The following is a 15761-nucleotide window of genomic DNA, read 5'->3' as shown; positions in this document are numbered from 1 at the left end:
AACCAAACCCTGGAAACGCTGAGGGAGAGAGAGAGAGAGAGTTGTAGCTGTGTGCGCTTTCCACCCACTTCTGCCTCAGTGAGGGCCAGAGTAAAAAATTTACTCCTCAGCCTGAAGTTTTCCCACTACAGCAAAGGTCTTCAAGCTTTTAGTTAACTGCAAATTTTCACTTTTTAATTATAACGTTGGAAAAGATTTCTGTCTGGGAAAAAATGGCGCTTTCTGCAAAGTCTGAAATAATTAATTTACTTGTCTACTATTGAAACGGTTATCATTAAAAGACAGACTCTCTCCTATAGTTTTATGTATTTTGTGTGTAGAGTCTAAAATATGATTATGGTTACATTTTATCCATTGAGCGGTTAGGCCCTAAAGTGCAAGTCTATTATGGTGTGGGACAACTGTTTTTTAGCGGCTTCTCCTTTGATTGTCGTAAAGTAGGCCCGGAGCAAAAGAATATATTTCTCTTCTTTATACTGCCCCAGTCTGCAGTATAAAGGACATAGATTACCGTTTCCTACCCCATGGGAAGCAAATATTACATTATTTAGAGCAGGCTTTTGAGTCCACGGACTTGGCCCCATATCATTTGAGTTTGACTTGGCTATTGCTATAGAAATCTTAATTCACCATGAGGATTCACCGTCGTGAAAAAATGGCTCTTTGTGCGAAATGCTCTTTGAAGTCTGGATCCGAATATTGTAGCCTTTCATCAAACTCTACCCCACGTCTGCATCATACCACAGCTCAGCGGAGTAAGTGAGATTTAACACAAGTGTAGCACATTTTAGACCGCCCCTTTCACCGAGGGAAAAAAACTTTAAAATTAAAAGAAATTATAACTGCATTTTTTTCCGAGATGATTTTTCGTTTGATTATTACTTCGGAATTTAAAAGACGTTTTGAATCCGAACAGCAGGCATGAACGTGGGATATGTTAGTGGAGCTGACCTTCAAGCTATGCAGCAACAGATTGTTTAAGAAAATATATTAATAATATATAATCTCTTTTATAATATAAAGGCGTGTTAAGTGACCAAAAACAAACAAACAAACAAAACAAAAGTGATCTTTATCAAGAGACCTGATAAATTCTATGAACCCGAATAGCTCAGGGATTTAACTTTTGTCATACAAGATTTATTCAAAATACTCACAAATTACAAGGCAATTCGGTACGCATTTTGAGTGCCGCTGGATTTCAGATATTCAAAAGAAAAAAAAAAAGACAACAATGATACAAAAAACAAAAATCACAAAATGCCCACTTTGATAAAAACATTTATAATTTCACGGTCGTATATCAAATACTGCAGGCATATGAAACAGCTTAATTACTGACCCTCTGCACAAATGTTTGGGAGGGGACGTAAGATGTAAACATAAAATGTTTTTGTACAAATAGCCGCAGTATTCGGTAAGAAACTGCTCCGAAGACAGATCCTTACAAAACTATCAACATCAACACATCGAAACTTACAAAAATTTACAAATGTACATTTTTTTTTCCCTTTTTGTCTCTGTCGCTGTTGTTGTTCTAATTCAAACATGCACTTTGGTTCGGTAATACAAAATCCTTCAATGTTAGATTGAAAAATAAATAAAAACATATCGAAGTTCAAACTCATTTACAAAAAAAAATATAATAATAATAATAATTTTACACCAACATGCCTAAGCCTACAATAATGTACCACATTGTCTAACAGATTTACAAGACTCTCTCCGTAAGTGGACCTGTGGGCCGTCAGGGCGTGTAGGCACCGAGCCAACCGCTCTGAACAAGTGATGTTTGAAAATATATTCTTTTTATATGCCTGGAAATTAGCACGTCTTCAAGGTTAGCACATTTTCCTTCCGATGTGGTTAAAATGCGTCTCTTGATTCTGGATTTCTGTTTTGTGGCTCATCCCCTTCACTCCCCCCCCCCCCCCCCTTCCAAAAAAGGGTACCAGTGGTCCTAAACAGGCACATGGGCACCAAAGCCAAACCGCGTTTTTAATTGTTAAGCTTGTGGAAATGTGTTTCTGTCTCTGCGGTGTGTGTGTGTGTGTGTGTGTGTGTGTGTGTGTGTGTGTGTGTGTGTGTGTGTGTGTGTGTGTGTGTGTGTGTGTGAGCTTGAGCCGGGTTAAAAAGCGTCCCTCGGTTCTGGGTTTCTGTAAGGTGGTTCGTCTGCGGGGTCGGGTGTAGAGTGCCCGCTGGGTGGTGTTTGGGCGCCGCTGGCACCTGAGCTGTGACAGACGTACCACTCGCTTAAATTCGCGGGCTGGGAGGCTCCCACCGGCTCTGACAACACCGAGGAGCCGCCTGGTTCCCGGCCCAAGTCTGAGGAAGGGGAGACCAGGGAGGGAGTGGACGACTCATAGCCCGAACTAGGCGGAGGGGACTTGCAGTGCACCTTCATGTGTTTCCTCAGGGAGCTGGGGTGTGTGTAGGACTTATCGCAGCCTCTCACTTTGCAGTTGTAGGGCTTATCGCTGGTGTGGACGTGCGAGTGCTTTTTCCGGTCACTGCTGTTGGCGAAGCGTCTGTCGCAGCCGTCAAATTCACATTTGAAGGGTTTCTCACCTGTTTTTGTGAGACAAGATAAAACACAAATAAGCGAATGAAAGAGTTCAAATGTGAACACGTGATACTCACCCTGCGGCACTAAGCTGCCTTTTCATTAACATACATTTTTTCCCCTACATGTCTTCACTTTTATATGAAATACACAAACAACCTGGTTAAGTGTAACATATGAGAGCACGAGCTGAAAATGAACTATGAACTGTATGAATAGAGCCAAAAAGATGTAAAAGTGTGCCAGCTTTTATTATTTCATGTTTATTTTTATAATTCCATTTGATTTTATTTTGGGCATTTACACCCCCCTCCTCCCACTTGCACTATGAAAACAAAAGTTTGCCCGCCTGGACAGCTCCCAGTCTGGTGTAAACATGAGGGCTGAACCCCTACTGTCCTGCGTCTATACCTGGTGTATGCATCCATCAAGACATCAGTCAAAACAGACAAGCTACGAGCACAGACGTAGCAGGCCTGTAATACCGGCTCAAAATAATGATGAATCAAAGCACTGCCACCGCCAGGCTTCACCTACTGTGCGATAACGCAGTCTGTGTGTAATTTGAATCCTGCAAACGGTTGTGGACTGGCTCTAATTTTGCGTTTTAATAACAAGTATTTCTACCTGATTATGACAAGGCAAAAAAAAAAAGACAATCTGAATAAATTACACGGAAATCATCCACTGCTGATTTTTCTCCCCCGATTAAAGCTTTTGAGAATATGTAATTGCCTCTGTCTAATTACACTTGCGGGCTGAATATCAATTTGACCTTCAGCTGTTGGGTTGAGAGAGCCAATCAAGGATATTAGTGTAGTACAAGAAACCGTCGAGGAGCAGACCCCAGGGGCAGCCCCAGTCATAACTACACTTTCGGATAGGTTTTAAACATGATACCAAGGACCAGGCCCCTTGGGAGTCAACACACAGAAATAATTTAGCAGATTTGTACTTAGGTAATGTGAGCAAATTATATGAATAATACATAGGGTGCAGAAATGAAACAGAGGGATATTGCCATGTAGCCACCGATAAAAAAAGAAGGGCAAAAGTAATTGTATTAATTTACAAGTCTGACTCGACATTGTCAGGCCTCTTTTCCCTCCTAGTTCCACAGCACGTCACTGGGTGGCAAGCAGCCATGTTGCACCAGTATTTGTTTTTGTAGTTAAATCAGAGATGCTTTAAGCTGCATTGCATGCACACCCATCATTATGCAGGTAGTCAGTCAGCTGTGCAAACCTGCCTGTTAGTAAACTGTTTCAGCCGTCTCCACTTGTAAACTTGTTGCTTGAGCTAAAGGGTACAAAGGCTTAATCGTCCAAAAAGCACGTTTTCTGTATGAACCGGTTACTTTCAGATTGATGAAACACACAGCTACACGTAGCTTACATGATTTTGAAATAACAGCGACAACAAATGAAACACAATAATAATAATATTACTACTAAAAATAATACTAATAACAGATGAAGTGGGTGGCCAAGGCAAAAATAAAAACATCATCTCCACATCATCATCATCATCATCATAACCATTATATCAGTTGCTAAAAGTGAAGATGCACCTTTCCAGCTTTGCTGCCAGTCATGTCTGGCAGGACATGCACTGAACTAAACAGGACCTGACGTGGGCCTCAGTCCTTTGTGCTGTGGTGTAAACAAGAGGTTGAATCGTCAGACGCCTGAGCGAGCTGTACCATAATCCCCAAACCCAACCTTTGTGAAACTTGCGAGCACTGATGCAACTCATAACAAACAGGTGGCCAGTAGCTGTTGCGTCCTGCTGTATAGGCTATCGAGCAGCAGCGCGGACTGATTAATTGCCACAGGTCATGAAAGTGCATTCTAATGCGTAAAGTTGCGTAAAATTAAATTACAATAAATAAATAAATAATGGAAAATTATCCACAAAAAAAATATCACTTCACTTGCAAGTAGAAAGCGTGCAAACCCCGCAGCTGAATTTCAAGATGCGACTTGATAGCTCTATTTTACGATTTACAGTGCATTTCCAACAATCACAGCATTTCCTTCTATGAATATTAAGCCACTGACCTGTGTGCGTCCTTTTGTGAATCTTTAGATTTTCGGATCTTGCGAACACTTTCCCACAACCAGGGAACGGACACGGAAACGGTTTCTCCCCGGTGTGCACTCGAATGTGATTTACAAGTTTGTATTTTGCTTTAAACGGTTTGCCTTCCCTGGGACACTCTTCCCAAAAACATATATGGTTCGCTTGCTCTGGTCCTCCAACGTGCTCTACCGTCACATGCGTTACGAGTTCGTGCATGGTGCTGTAAGTTTTCGAGCAAAGTTTCTTCGGCGAGTGCTCCGGCTCCAGCCACTTGCAAATCAGCTCTTGCTTTATCGGCTGCCTCATGTAGCGGAAAAAGGCACCGGCTCCGTGGTGGTGATGAGCGCTAAGATTCATGTTCAGATTCAAACCACCGTAGCCATGCAAAGGCGAGGCAGAGAACGGATCAGCCCTGGAGCCTGCCACTTGACTCAAGTGATCAGACCTAACATACATTTCTCCAGGTAGTCCTAACCTTATTTGTCCATTCAGTGTTTGGCCACCCGGTGATCCGCTAGAAGGCTGCTCGTGGTGGAGTCCGGAGAAGAGGGTATGGTTCCCAGCGTCAGGGTGATGACCATAGTGTCCGGGATAGCTACCTGTTGTTGAGACAAACATTCCGTGGTGAGAGGCTGAACCAGCAGTCTGGTCAGTCAGTACTGGCATGGCTTGAGCTGTCAGATCTCTCCGGATGAGGAAATCCCTACCTGCAGATAAAGCCTGGGCCGTGTGAGACATAGAATAGGGGACCGATGTCGCCTGAACCGGGCCAAAAGCTCCCGTTTGACTGGAGACCACTTCACTGTGGCCTGCCATATGATGATTGTGGTGGTGGTGATGGTGGTGGGGATAATGATGGGCTGGGCTGATTTTGAGGGCCGCGGAGTGCCCCATGTGTTCTGGCCCGAATGGACTCGGCCCCAGGCGGGGTTCCGCAGTAATCTCCCCAGGGTGCGAGTGAGCCATTGAGTGTGGATGGCTGCTGAACCCCGGGAAGCCTGTCACGCTCTGAGGGGTATGGTGGTGATGATGGTGATGGTGGTGAGCCCCTGCCAAGTCAACTAATCTCAGCGCCGTGTTCCGTTTGGAAAACGTAGGGTCCATCACGGGGCTTCCCAAAGCATCCACGCTCATTACTTCCTAATTTTAGAATAACTTGACAGCAGGCAAAATAATAATGATGATGACAAATATATTTTAATCGCAATGAAAAAATAAAGAAAAAAAACTTTATAAAGTTAAGTCTATCTGCAGACTACATGGAATCCCATTCGGTTGAGAGGCAGCAGCAGGACGCTTTGATACTGAATAGAGATTCATGGTAGGCGCTGCAGCCCGTGGAGCTAAACAATCACCCTGCGCTCTAATTGGTCAGAGCTCTGTGATTGACGTCACCAGTGACAGTTTCCAACGTGAAGAAAAATGTCTTAGTGACAGCGAACAGCTACCGCGCATGCGCAGTGCCTCGGGCAACGCTCAGGAAAAAAAGGAATAGTTGTTATGCAAAGGTTATTGTACAATAAAAGTCCTAAAAAGTTGATCCCGATATACAGTCGCCTCTCTTTTGTTGCGGCTCACAAAGGCTGTGAGGCTATGAAATAGCAATTTCCCCACTTTGATTATGTCCTTACAAAACAGACTGCTCCGCGAAGAGTGTACGTATTGTCGCTGTAAAAGTTGTAAGGATCATAAATAATGCAGTGATATCTTTATTTTGCACTGCAGCGTATCAATGGCAACTTTACGCACAAATTACGCGTAAGTTTACGCACGTAAACGATCGATGTCAGCGGAGAAAAACTTGTGCAAAGGACAACTCCACGTGGTAGTTTTAAATAGTCCGGAGTACATACCATTAATATGCGCTTTGATAAATGCACATATTTACATATCCAGCCGTTTGCCCTCAGCGCATACTACAGAGCTGACTCCGTGCTCTGTCTGGTGGGATCCGTGTGAGTAGGATGTGTGAATAGGGCGAGCTGCGGCCATTGTCCCGAGGAAAAAAATGTAATGGACGGGACCTGTTGTTATGATCCGGGGTAATTTTGCTTTAGACCCAGGACGGCAGCAGATGAGGGTCACAGAAGGTGGTGCCGTCGCAGACTTAAGTTCAAAATAAATCGTTTCTGTAGCCCACTGTAAGTACCGATACAAGCTTATCCTGCAAAGGATAAAACTAACCGTGATTATTTTTCTATCTTTGTTTGAATGCTTAACAGAAAGACAGTAATAGCTACAAATCGTAACAAAACGCCGTGCGGTTTTATAAATTATCCTCCACTAAGATGGGTATTTTTTTCTACACGGACTTTGTCTTTTTTAAACCGTCAGCAGACTAAAAGAAATCAAATGGTTAGTTATTACAATGCTGACTAATTTGTTTATATAGCTTCACACGGACTATAATTTTCAGCATGGTTGACTTTTTCGGTGAAACAATCTTGCATGCCGACACTGCAATAATTGTCTTGCAATATCATAACTGTGGAAGTTGTATTAGATTTTTTTTCTCTTGTGACGCTGCCATTACTTTGACTTTTCCTTATTTGTTTTTTACATTTTGGGAGTATGCGTTATATACACCAATTCGACATGTGCGGCTCATTTTTGACTGAAGTTTTATCATCTCTGTTTGCAGGAAAAAAAGATGACTGTGACTTTGTGAAATCCATAAAGTAGTGGTCAATCTGATGTCAGATACGAGGTGTTTTAATAGGTGCTGTTTGTCTTCTACGTGGTTCGTAATTTGTAGAGTCAAGTCTAAAACCCCAAATTATTTTCAGAGTCGCTCGTCAGCATTTCCGTTAATGAGAAAAACAAGTGCACACAATCTGAACTTGTGTTTAGGGGTGACTGAATTCATCATTCTTAGATGTAGTAATTAAAATAAAGCAATTAACCGAATATTAAGTGACTTTTAATCAGCTACCATTTTTTGATAAGAGAAAATCAGTTGCAAACCTGTATTACTCTAGGTTATTTCTACGGATTGACTTGTCAAAACCTTTGTTGACAGCGTCATATCCAGCACATTAGAAACTGAGTCAATATTTTGAGACGTGACGGATCCAAAAGATGTTTATTAAATGGCCTTTACGCATGTGGCTCATGAGGCTCACAGCTGCAGCCTTCAGAGGCATCACAGCACCAGCGTAATGCAAAACTTTGAAGTGCTATTTCTGGTCCAAGTTGTGCATGCACTCACTCACTCTTGGAGACAAGTAAGCTAGGCAGCTGTACGAGATCCCAAACCAAAAAGCTGAATAATGCAGCGAGGTCTCATAAAACGTCGCATTTGCTCCTTTGGCTTTCACTTTAAACCCTCAAATAGCTTCTGCTAACAATTTCAATTCTGCACATGTAGTATCATAGCCGATTATTGGGCGTTTCATTAGGATAGCCTATAGCTTTTGCGCATTAAAACTAAATATGTTCAATTCATTTTGAGGCACACGGGGAACTTTGAGTGCGTTGCAATGTCATGTACTACTGCAACAACTCTAATTTATCTTTGCATGTTTCAATTTTGTATACAATACTCTCAGCTTATCAATGATATGTCATTCTTACCGTTTCCCACCTGTTGAAATATCCCTCCAAAATTTTGTATAGCAGAATATGGGGACACCTAAAAGGAAAAAAAAGGTCGGATCAAGTCGTAGTTCTACTTGTTAAGTTGAGAACAACAAAACTTCCTCTCTTTCCTTGGTCTCCTAAGGCTGACTAGGAGAATGGCTTGTAGAAGCCAGTCTAGTAGCCAAGAAGATATTTTAATGGTTTGTATGGCACGTCTGTGCGTGTGGCTTTGAACTCTAGCAGCCGGAGGTTCCTGCAGAGAGCGCCGCAAATCCCACTTGATAACTTCGACAACCCACAACGTTTTACACACAGGTTATGCATTGCTGGTCTGCTAAAAAAAAAAAAAAAAATTAGAGTGAGTCGCGCAAGCTCAGCCAAACCGTGATGGATACATTAGGTATAGTTGTAGATCCAAGTTAACTACTGGCCTATATATTCAAGGTAACCTTTGTGAACGCGGGGTGCTGGTGAGCATGATGTGGAAATCCAAAGCACAGATGTTCCACTGGTGTGCGCTTCAGTGGACGCCGAAACACAGTGTTGAAGTGAAACAGTGCTACAAAACTCGGAGTGCGCACAGGAGGAAGAAAACAAAACGTTGTATGGACTCATTTGAAGTGAAACAGATAAAGTGATAATCCCCTGCCTTTCGAGAGAGTGATGACCCCAAATGAACTTCAAATAGCGGTTCCCCTAAGTTTTCCGAATGAAACACACCTAAACCGTGTCTCTCTATACCTGTACCTGGCACACGTGATGACGGGTCCAGGTTAGAACTCTGTCAGGTTTCATGATCTCCTGAATGCTGTCCCACATGCAATAAATAAGAGAAGTGTCAGATAATAATCATTGAAAGAAGACAAACAGATTGACGCATCTGTCAGCCTGAGCGCTTAACTGTACAAAACGTTACCAATTACACAAACAAAAAAAGGGCGTGCTTGGTAATCTGATGGCCATGGCAACAAAGGCAACGTTTGGTTTGTAACCCTTCTGCACTCCGTGGCTGCAAAACGGGCTTCGACTTACTTTCTACGAGGCCAATTGTTGTCTTGTGTTTCCCAACTTTTGTTTTGCTGTTATTCAGCCCTTTAACCAAATTCACAGTCAGCATTCTCACAATATCTGGGATTGATGATGCAAAGAGGCCAATAGAAGTGAGGGCCCTGCACCGTGGATTGTTATTTGGTGAGTGGATGTTATTGGGGGGAAAGGGGCTCCGCCAATGAACGAGAAGCTCCGGAGCCACGTGACTACCCCCCTCCTCTCCCATTCATCAGGGCTGGACTGTGTTGTCTTTTCAATTCATTTATCTGCAGGAATGATTGCGACTATCAGTCTAGAGCTCACCGCCTGACTGAGGAGGTGAAAGTTGCGCCACAGGAAGATAAACCGCAAAAGACAATATTGCATGTATACACGATTTTGCGTGTGCATCGGATGAGCGGTATAGGGGGATTCCTCGCGTCTTAAAAAGTAAACAGAAATTCGGTGGATTTGAGAGTTTGCTCAGTGTAGAGGTCCAAGAGATACAGAGAGGGGAGGAAGAATATCTGCGCGTGGTTTTTTGATTTCTGCTCTCAGTCGTCTCAGCGAGTCTAGACTGAAGATGCTCCTGGACGCAGGACCGCAGTATCCCACCATAGGAGTCACTACTTTCGGCTCCTCACGGCATCACTCAACAGGCGAAGTCACAGAGAGAGAAGTAGCGTTGGGGATAAATCCGTTCGCAGATGGGATGGGCGCCTTCAAAATAAACCACAGCTCCCACGATATTGGCTCCGGACAGACGGCGTTTTCTTCCCAGGCGCCCGGCTACGCAGCAGCTGCCTTGGGACACCATCACCACCCGACCCACGTTGGCTCTTACTCCACGGCGGCTTTCAACTCCACCAGGGACTTTCTCTTCAGAAATCGGGGTTTTGGGGATGCCACCGGGGCGCAGCACAGTCTGTTTGCCTCCGGAAGTTTCGCAGGGCCACATGGACACTCAGATGCAGCCGGGCACCTGCTCTTCCCAGGGCTCCACGAGCAAGCAGCAAGCCATGCCTCTTCCAACGTGGTCAACAGCCAGATGCGGCTGGGCTTCTCGGGGGACATGTACGGACGGGCCGACCAGTATGGCCACGTTACGAGCCCCAGGTCTGACCACTATGCGTCAACCCAGCTGCACGGCTATGGCCCCATGAACATGAATATGGCTGCACATCACGGAGCAGGGGCCTTCTTTCGATACATGAGGCAGCCGATCAAACAAGAGCTTATCTGCAAGTGGATCGAACCGGAGCAGCTGACGAATCCCAAAAAGTCGTGCAACAAAACTTTTAGCACGATGCACGAGCTTGTGACCCATCTAACGGTGGAGCATGTGGGAGGACCAGAGCAGACGAACCACATTTGCTTCTGGGAGGACTGCTCCAGAGAAGGAAAGCCATTCAAAGCCAAATACAAACTTGTAAATCATATCAGAGTACACACCGGTGAAAAGCCCTTTCCGTGTCCGTTCCCCGGCTGTGGCAAAGTATTTGCTCGATCGGAAAATCTAAAAATACACAAAAGGACTCACACCGGTAAGATCCGCACAGATTGACCGTTTTTTTTCTTAGTGCCAAAATCAGTGCTGAGAATGCCTCATCCAAAATATGCATGCAATCAGGATTATTATTTATAAGGCAGCTGCAGTATCTTCACTGACATTTGACTCAGTGCAGCTGTCGACAGAAAATATTTTATAGGCTTTTCTTTTTGCTTCCCCAGATTTTCTATTTTATATTACATTTAAAATAATATTTTAATTCAAATTGATATTATTTATGCACATCTAAATGAGCTGATTCAAAATGTATTTACAGTAGATAATTATTGCAAGGCAATCCAATCCAAATGACTATTAAAAAAATATCTTTACTCTGGTTACTGTTTTACATCTTCAAATATGTAAAGTCAAAATAAAAATGTGTAATAATAATGTTAAAGCCCCATCGGTGTCAAACACTATATTGTTATTTTTCTTGCTTCGTTTAGGTGAGAAGCCTTTTAAATGTGAGTTTGAAGGCTGCGACAGGCGGTTTGCAAACAGCAGTGACCGCAAGAAACACATGCACGTCCACACATCGGACAAGCCCTATCTCTGCAAAATGTGTGACAAGTCATACACACATCCCAGCTCCCTCCGAAAACACATGAAGGTAAAACCCGTTTTATTATTATTATTATTGTATTTTTTGTATTCCTGCAATGTTTATCTGTGTGCAAGTGCAATTCACAGACTGTTTTTTTTTGCTGCTTTCTGCTTTGTGTGACTGGAAACCAGGATACAAAATATTTCTTTATTTGTATGATTTTATTCTAACAGGATGTCCCAGTTTTTCCCCCCCTCCTTTTTTTCCCTTCAATGTAGTAACAGAAACACAAGTTAATTTGTCTTGACACTTTCTTTCTTTAACCGACAAATCAGATTAAGATCTTAATGGGAATAATTATGTTTTGGGTATGCTTTTTTTGTTTCTTTTTTGTGTTTTTTAGAATTCTGCACATGTCCCCCCAACAGTCAGATTAGGACTTTTAATTTGTTTTGATGAGGTTCTTATGTTCTGTGTTTGATCAAAAACAAAAACGAAAACAAAAACCCCCACGGTGCACCACGATTCTCAAAACACGTTTCTCATTACTCGCAGGTCCACGAATCCAACAATGCAGGATCGCAGCCATCTCCAGCGGCCAGTTCAGGGTACGAGTCGTCGACACCTCCCACCATAGTATCACCGTCCACAGAGAACCAGAGCAGCAGCTCCATATCACCAGCAGCCTCAGCAGTACACCACACAACCAGCCACAGCACGCTGTCGTCAAATTTCAATGAATGGTACGTGTAAATATTTTTGAAAAAGAAAAAGAAAGCAAGGGGAAAAAAGACTGCAGAAATAAAGAAATAAATAAAACTGCTTGGAATCAAAGACTTTATCAAGTCAGCCAGTGAAACGAGGACTGAAAAAAACACGGGAGGCCCAAACGATCAATAAAAGGCTGCCTTAATGTCAGTGAAAGAGAATGCATGGACATAAAGGAGGCAAGGACAGCCACCTACTTAAACTTTTCCCCCCTAAATATTTCTTTGAGTCTTTATTTTTACTGAGAGACTGCTCAAAAAAAAAAGGAAGAAGAGAGAGATCTCAAAAAGCATGCTATCTGCGGGTAGAGGCCTGAATTTTTGTACATAAGGATTTCACCAAGTTGAAAAAAAAATGTAATATTTTATTTTGTAAATAGTTCTATCACAGTTTAAGGGAATTTGTGAAAAATGTGGTCCCTAGATATATGGAAAAATGAGATGGTTTTAAGAATACTGCGATGAATAGACTTCATTGAAAAGAATGTTATAGTTGTGTACCAAATGTGAATTATTCAGTATTACTACAGTCTACACGTCGACTTAACCGACTCTTAGTATTAATGTGCTTTTGTAGCCTATTCAGTGCAACATTTTCGTCCAAGGTCCAGTTTGAGTAGCACAGTATCATTGTTGTTATTTAATGTCATGTCGATAAATCGTGTAGTGAAAGCCTGAAATTCCGTGTCAATCTGTTTATGTAGTGATAATTATAAAATCTCTGTCAATTGCTTTGTCTGAAAGGAAGTATTATGTAAGTAGCTCAATTTTCCATATTTATCCGCATGTAAAGGACCGGTAACATGTTAGAAATGATCGGTATTTATGGAGAAATGCGCTCGTATGTAAAATTTAGTTTACAAAAACAACAAAAAAAATGTTTGGATACATTTCGTACTATATTAAAGGATTAAAAAAATACAAGAATGCAATGCGTTGGAGGTTATTGGTTTCATTAGTGTTTGAGGTTGATCTCAACATGAGTGCTGTGTTAAACTAATGGGTTCTTTTTATAGGATGCATCACCAAAACAGACCCCTTTTTTTCCACCACGATAATCCATTTAGTACAGTTCCGATGGAAGAATAATTGCATGGTTAGTTGCACAAATAATTTTAACTCTTTATGTGTGTGCGTATATGTGTGTGTGTGTGTGTATGTGTGGGGGTGCTTTTGCAGTAGGCGCGCGTGTGTGTTTGTGTGTGTATATAGATATATATACGTGTGTGAGGCACCAGCTCATTCTGAACTTAAAGGTTTGCCGTGTTTTAAACACGCTGTCACAACTTTTCCTGCCAGTCGATAATAAGTAAATTCACTCCCCAGTCTGCATCTTCTGTTTATCCAAAATTAACATCCAACACTTTGCCCTCCAGTAATGTGCAAATTAAATCGATTAATCACGGCGGTTGTTCCTCGGTGTAAAACCGGATTTTTTTCCCCCCTCTTGCCTTACTTAATTGTTCGGGAATCTAATTTTCCAATCTAATTTTTCTTTCCTGCGTTTTGTCGGATTTCATAGATTTAGGGAGAGTTGGTGTATTAGTCTGGCCCCTCATTGTTCCTGGCTGCAGCTTGCTTGACCGCCCCATTAGGCAGAGATCACATCAGCAGCCGCCACTGATCATGGTTAACACTGGCAGTGTGTGCACGGAGCCACGATCTGTCAGTCTGCACCCTCGTAAAGGCTTGTCGCACATGCCCGAAAAGAGCCACACAGCAAATTTAACGTCCCAAAAGAAAAAAAAATGTACACATAGCAGCAGAGGAAACGCGTGCGTGTGCTCGTGCATGTTCGTCTATAGCGGCAAAAAAGAAATAAATAAAACTAAAATAAAAAAAAAACTAAAAACGACTCCCACCATCTTAGATGATTTGTTGAAATGCATTGAAATGTATTCATATTTTCTTTTCACGGACTATTAGATTTGGAGATAAATGAAGGATGGTAATAAAATGACTTTTTCGACTCTATTTAACACTATCTATCTGGTCCCAGTGCAGATGCTGCTCTCGTGCACCGCTATGGGGGTGAAAAAAAAATAAAATAAAGACGCACTCCACGCCCGTGCAGTGAATTCGTTTGCAGCTTTATAGAAAAATGTTCACATGCAACTTGAAATATAAATAGTTTAAAGTGGATGTGTTAAAACTGGCTCCTGTGGTTTTCTGGGCTGGGAGATAGTCCACACGTGCATTTTATTTAAATATAAAGTTGATGCCAAATTGACAAATGTTTGAGATAAAAGCTCAATTCGGCAAAAAAAAACAACAACAAAAAAAAAAACAGTTTATTTATCATTTGAGGGAAAGTCTTTAAATGTGAAATTATGTTTCGAGTCCAGACTAATAATGATGGAAAATGCTCTTCGTGGAATGGATTTAAACTCAGACTGGATCCATAGTTTTTGCCTGCTAATGGCCACAGGCTTGAGTTCATACTTTAGCCACGTTGTTTTTTAATTTCCCTGCAGATGCTTTTAGCAAATAGTGAAACTAAAACCTTTAAGTCTTACAAAAAAAAAAAAAGGAAACGAGAAAACAAACGTTAGCTCTTTGCCCTGCCAACACAACTCAATCCAAAAAGCAGGGGACTTTACTACTTAATTCTGACTTCGTGGTTCTGTCGTATTACTTTACACTGAACCTGCACACGGTGTCGAAAATGAGATGCTCGTAAAAGAAGAGTCGACGAGAGGCTGGAGGCGACTTCCATCAGGCTACAGGGCTGATGGTGACTCCAGATCAAATAGGAGCGCGGGGGAAAAACATCCACTTTAAATGTATCTACGCTCAAGTCTGGAAATGACAAACAGATATCGGGAAAGCGCAGGCGCCAGCATCATGAATATTTATTACCAGCACTTGTGGCCAGTAAACCGAGCCTGACGTTTGTGTTACCAAGGTAGACACGCTGCAGCTTATATGCGCATCAAAAGTCAGACAGATTCAACCTTTCTTACTTTTGTTTTCTGCTTTTTTAAAATGCACGTGCAGTATATGGAAATGGGCTTTCATTACAAAAAAAAAAAAAAAACGGAACAAAAAAAAAAAACCACTTTCCCTCCCATTTTGTAAGTTGTGGCTGCTCTTAATGACTTGTTTGGACCTTACTTTTTCCCTTTTTTGTGAGATCACCCCCCTTTTAAAAAAAATCAGACGCTCTGATAAATACTGCTTATGCAGAAACTTTGCACTGACACGTGGAGTATAGCCCAAGATTAGAAAAAAGCTATAATCCACGCTCCTTGATGGATGAGGTGCCCATGCTTTTGCCAGCGCTCTGATGTGCATGCCCAGCTGCCGTCACTCAATGAGAACTAAATCAATAAGTTAAACATTTGCAGTGGGGTTTAACTATTAGGTTTCCGGCGGAGGCTTACACGTGATATCCATTTTTAAGTGATAAGGGAGTTGAAAAACTTGGGAGCCTACGCCCAGAGTTTGAAAGTCGTGAAATAACTTGCAAAACCGTTATCCCAGAGTCCTCATCTGGCGGGCTTAAGGGTTCTAATACAAAAAGGTCAAATTCAAGTCAAGGCCACTTTGGTTTATTGGCATGCAGACATTTCAAAACGCCTCCAAGAAACCCTGTCTTATTTGCAGCCATAAAACGACTCCAGTGCCAGTGCCAGAGCCTGGGTA

General features: G+C 42.2%; 2 protein-coding genes across 3 annotated transcripts; one reads left to right on the top strand and one right to left on the bottom strand.

Annotated features, from left to right (window-relative positions):
• Positions 1–1118: 1118 nt before the first annotated feature.
• zic4 (zic family member 4) lies at positions 1119–8181 on the bottom strand. Of its 2 annotated transcripts, XM_084939408.1 has the most exons (3): positions 5353–8181; positions 4624–5244; positions 1119–2568 (listed from the first exon to the last, which is right to left on the bottom strand). In XM_084939408.1, the coding sequence occupies exons 1-3, from the start codon at positions 5777–5779 to the stop codon at positions 2129–2131; spliced, it is 1488 nt and encodes a 495-aa protein (XP_084795534.1). In that variant the 5' UTR covers positions 5780–8181; the 3' UTR covers positions 1119–2128. The 2 variants fall into 2 exon arrangements, with proteins under 2 accessions (XP_084795534.1, XP_084795533.1); XM_084939407.1 differs by having other exon boundaries at positions 4624–8179.
• Positions 8182–9522: 1341 nt separating this feature from the next.
• On the top strand, positions 9523–13048 carry zic1 (zic family member 1 (odd-paired homolog, Drosophila)). Its single transcript, XM_084939409.1, has 3 exons — positions 9523–10797; positions 11252–11415; positions 11905–13048. Exons 1-3 carry the CDS (start codon positions 9837–9839, stop codon positions 12100–12102), a joined length of 1323 nt encoding a protein of 440 aa, XP_084795535.1. The 5' UTR covers positions 9523–9836; the 3' UTR covers positions 12103–13048.
• Positions 13049–15761: the final 2713 nt, after the last annotated feature.

This window comes from Perissodus microlepis, chromosome 9 (genome assembly GCF_051167445.1).
Source record: "Perissodus microlepis isolate ML-2025 ecotype Zambia chromosome 9, ASM5116744v1, whole genome shotgun sequence".
NCBI classification, from domain to species: Eukaryota; Metazoa; Chordata; class Actinopteri; order Cichliformes; family Cichlidae; genus Perissodus; species Perissodus microlepis.
This window is presented reverse-complemented; position numbering and strand designations above follow the sequence as displayed.

Excerpts from the sequence above, each read along its gene's own strand:
- zic4 (XM_084939407.1), bottom strand. The coding sequence starts at position 5,779 with ATGAGCGTGGATGCTTTGGGAAGCCCCGTGATGGACCCTACGTTTTCC. Across the intron at positions 2,569-4,623 it reads TCACAAAAGGACGCACACAG|GTGAGAAACCCTTCAAATGT; the intron begins GTCAGTGGCTTA and ends TCACAAAAACAG.
- zic1 (XM_084939409.1), top strand. The coding sequence starts at position 9,837 with ATGCTCCTGGACGCAGGACCGCAGTATCCCACCATAGGAGTCACTACT. Across the intron at positions 10,798-11,251 it reads ACACAAAAGGACTCACACCG|GTGAGAAGCCTTTTAAATGT; the intron begins GTAAGATCCGCA and ends TGCTTCGTTTAG. Across the intron at positions 11,416-11,904 it reads CCCTCCGAAAACACATGAAG|GTCCACGAATCCAACAATGC; the intron begins GTAAAACCCGTT and ends CATTACTCGCAG.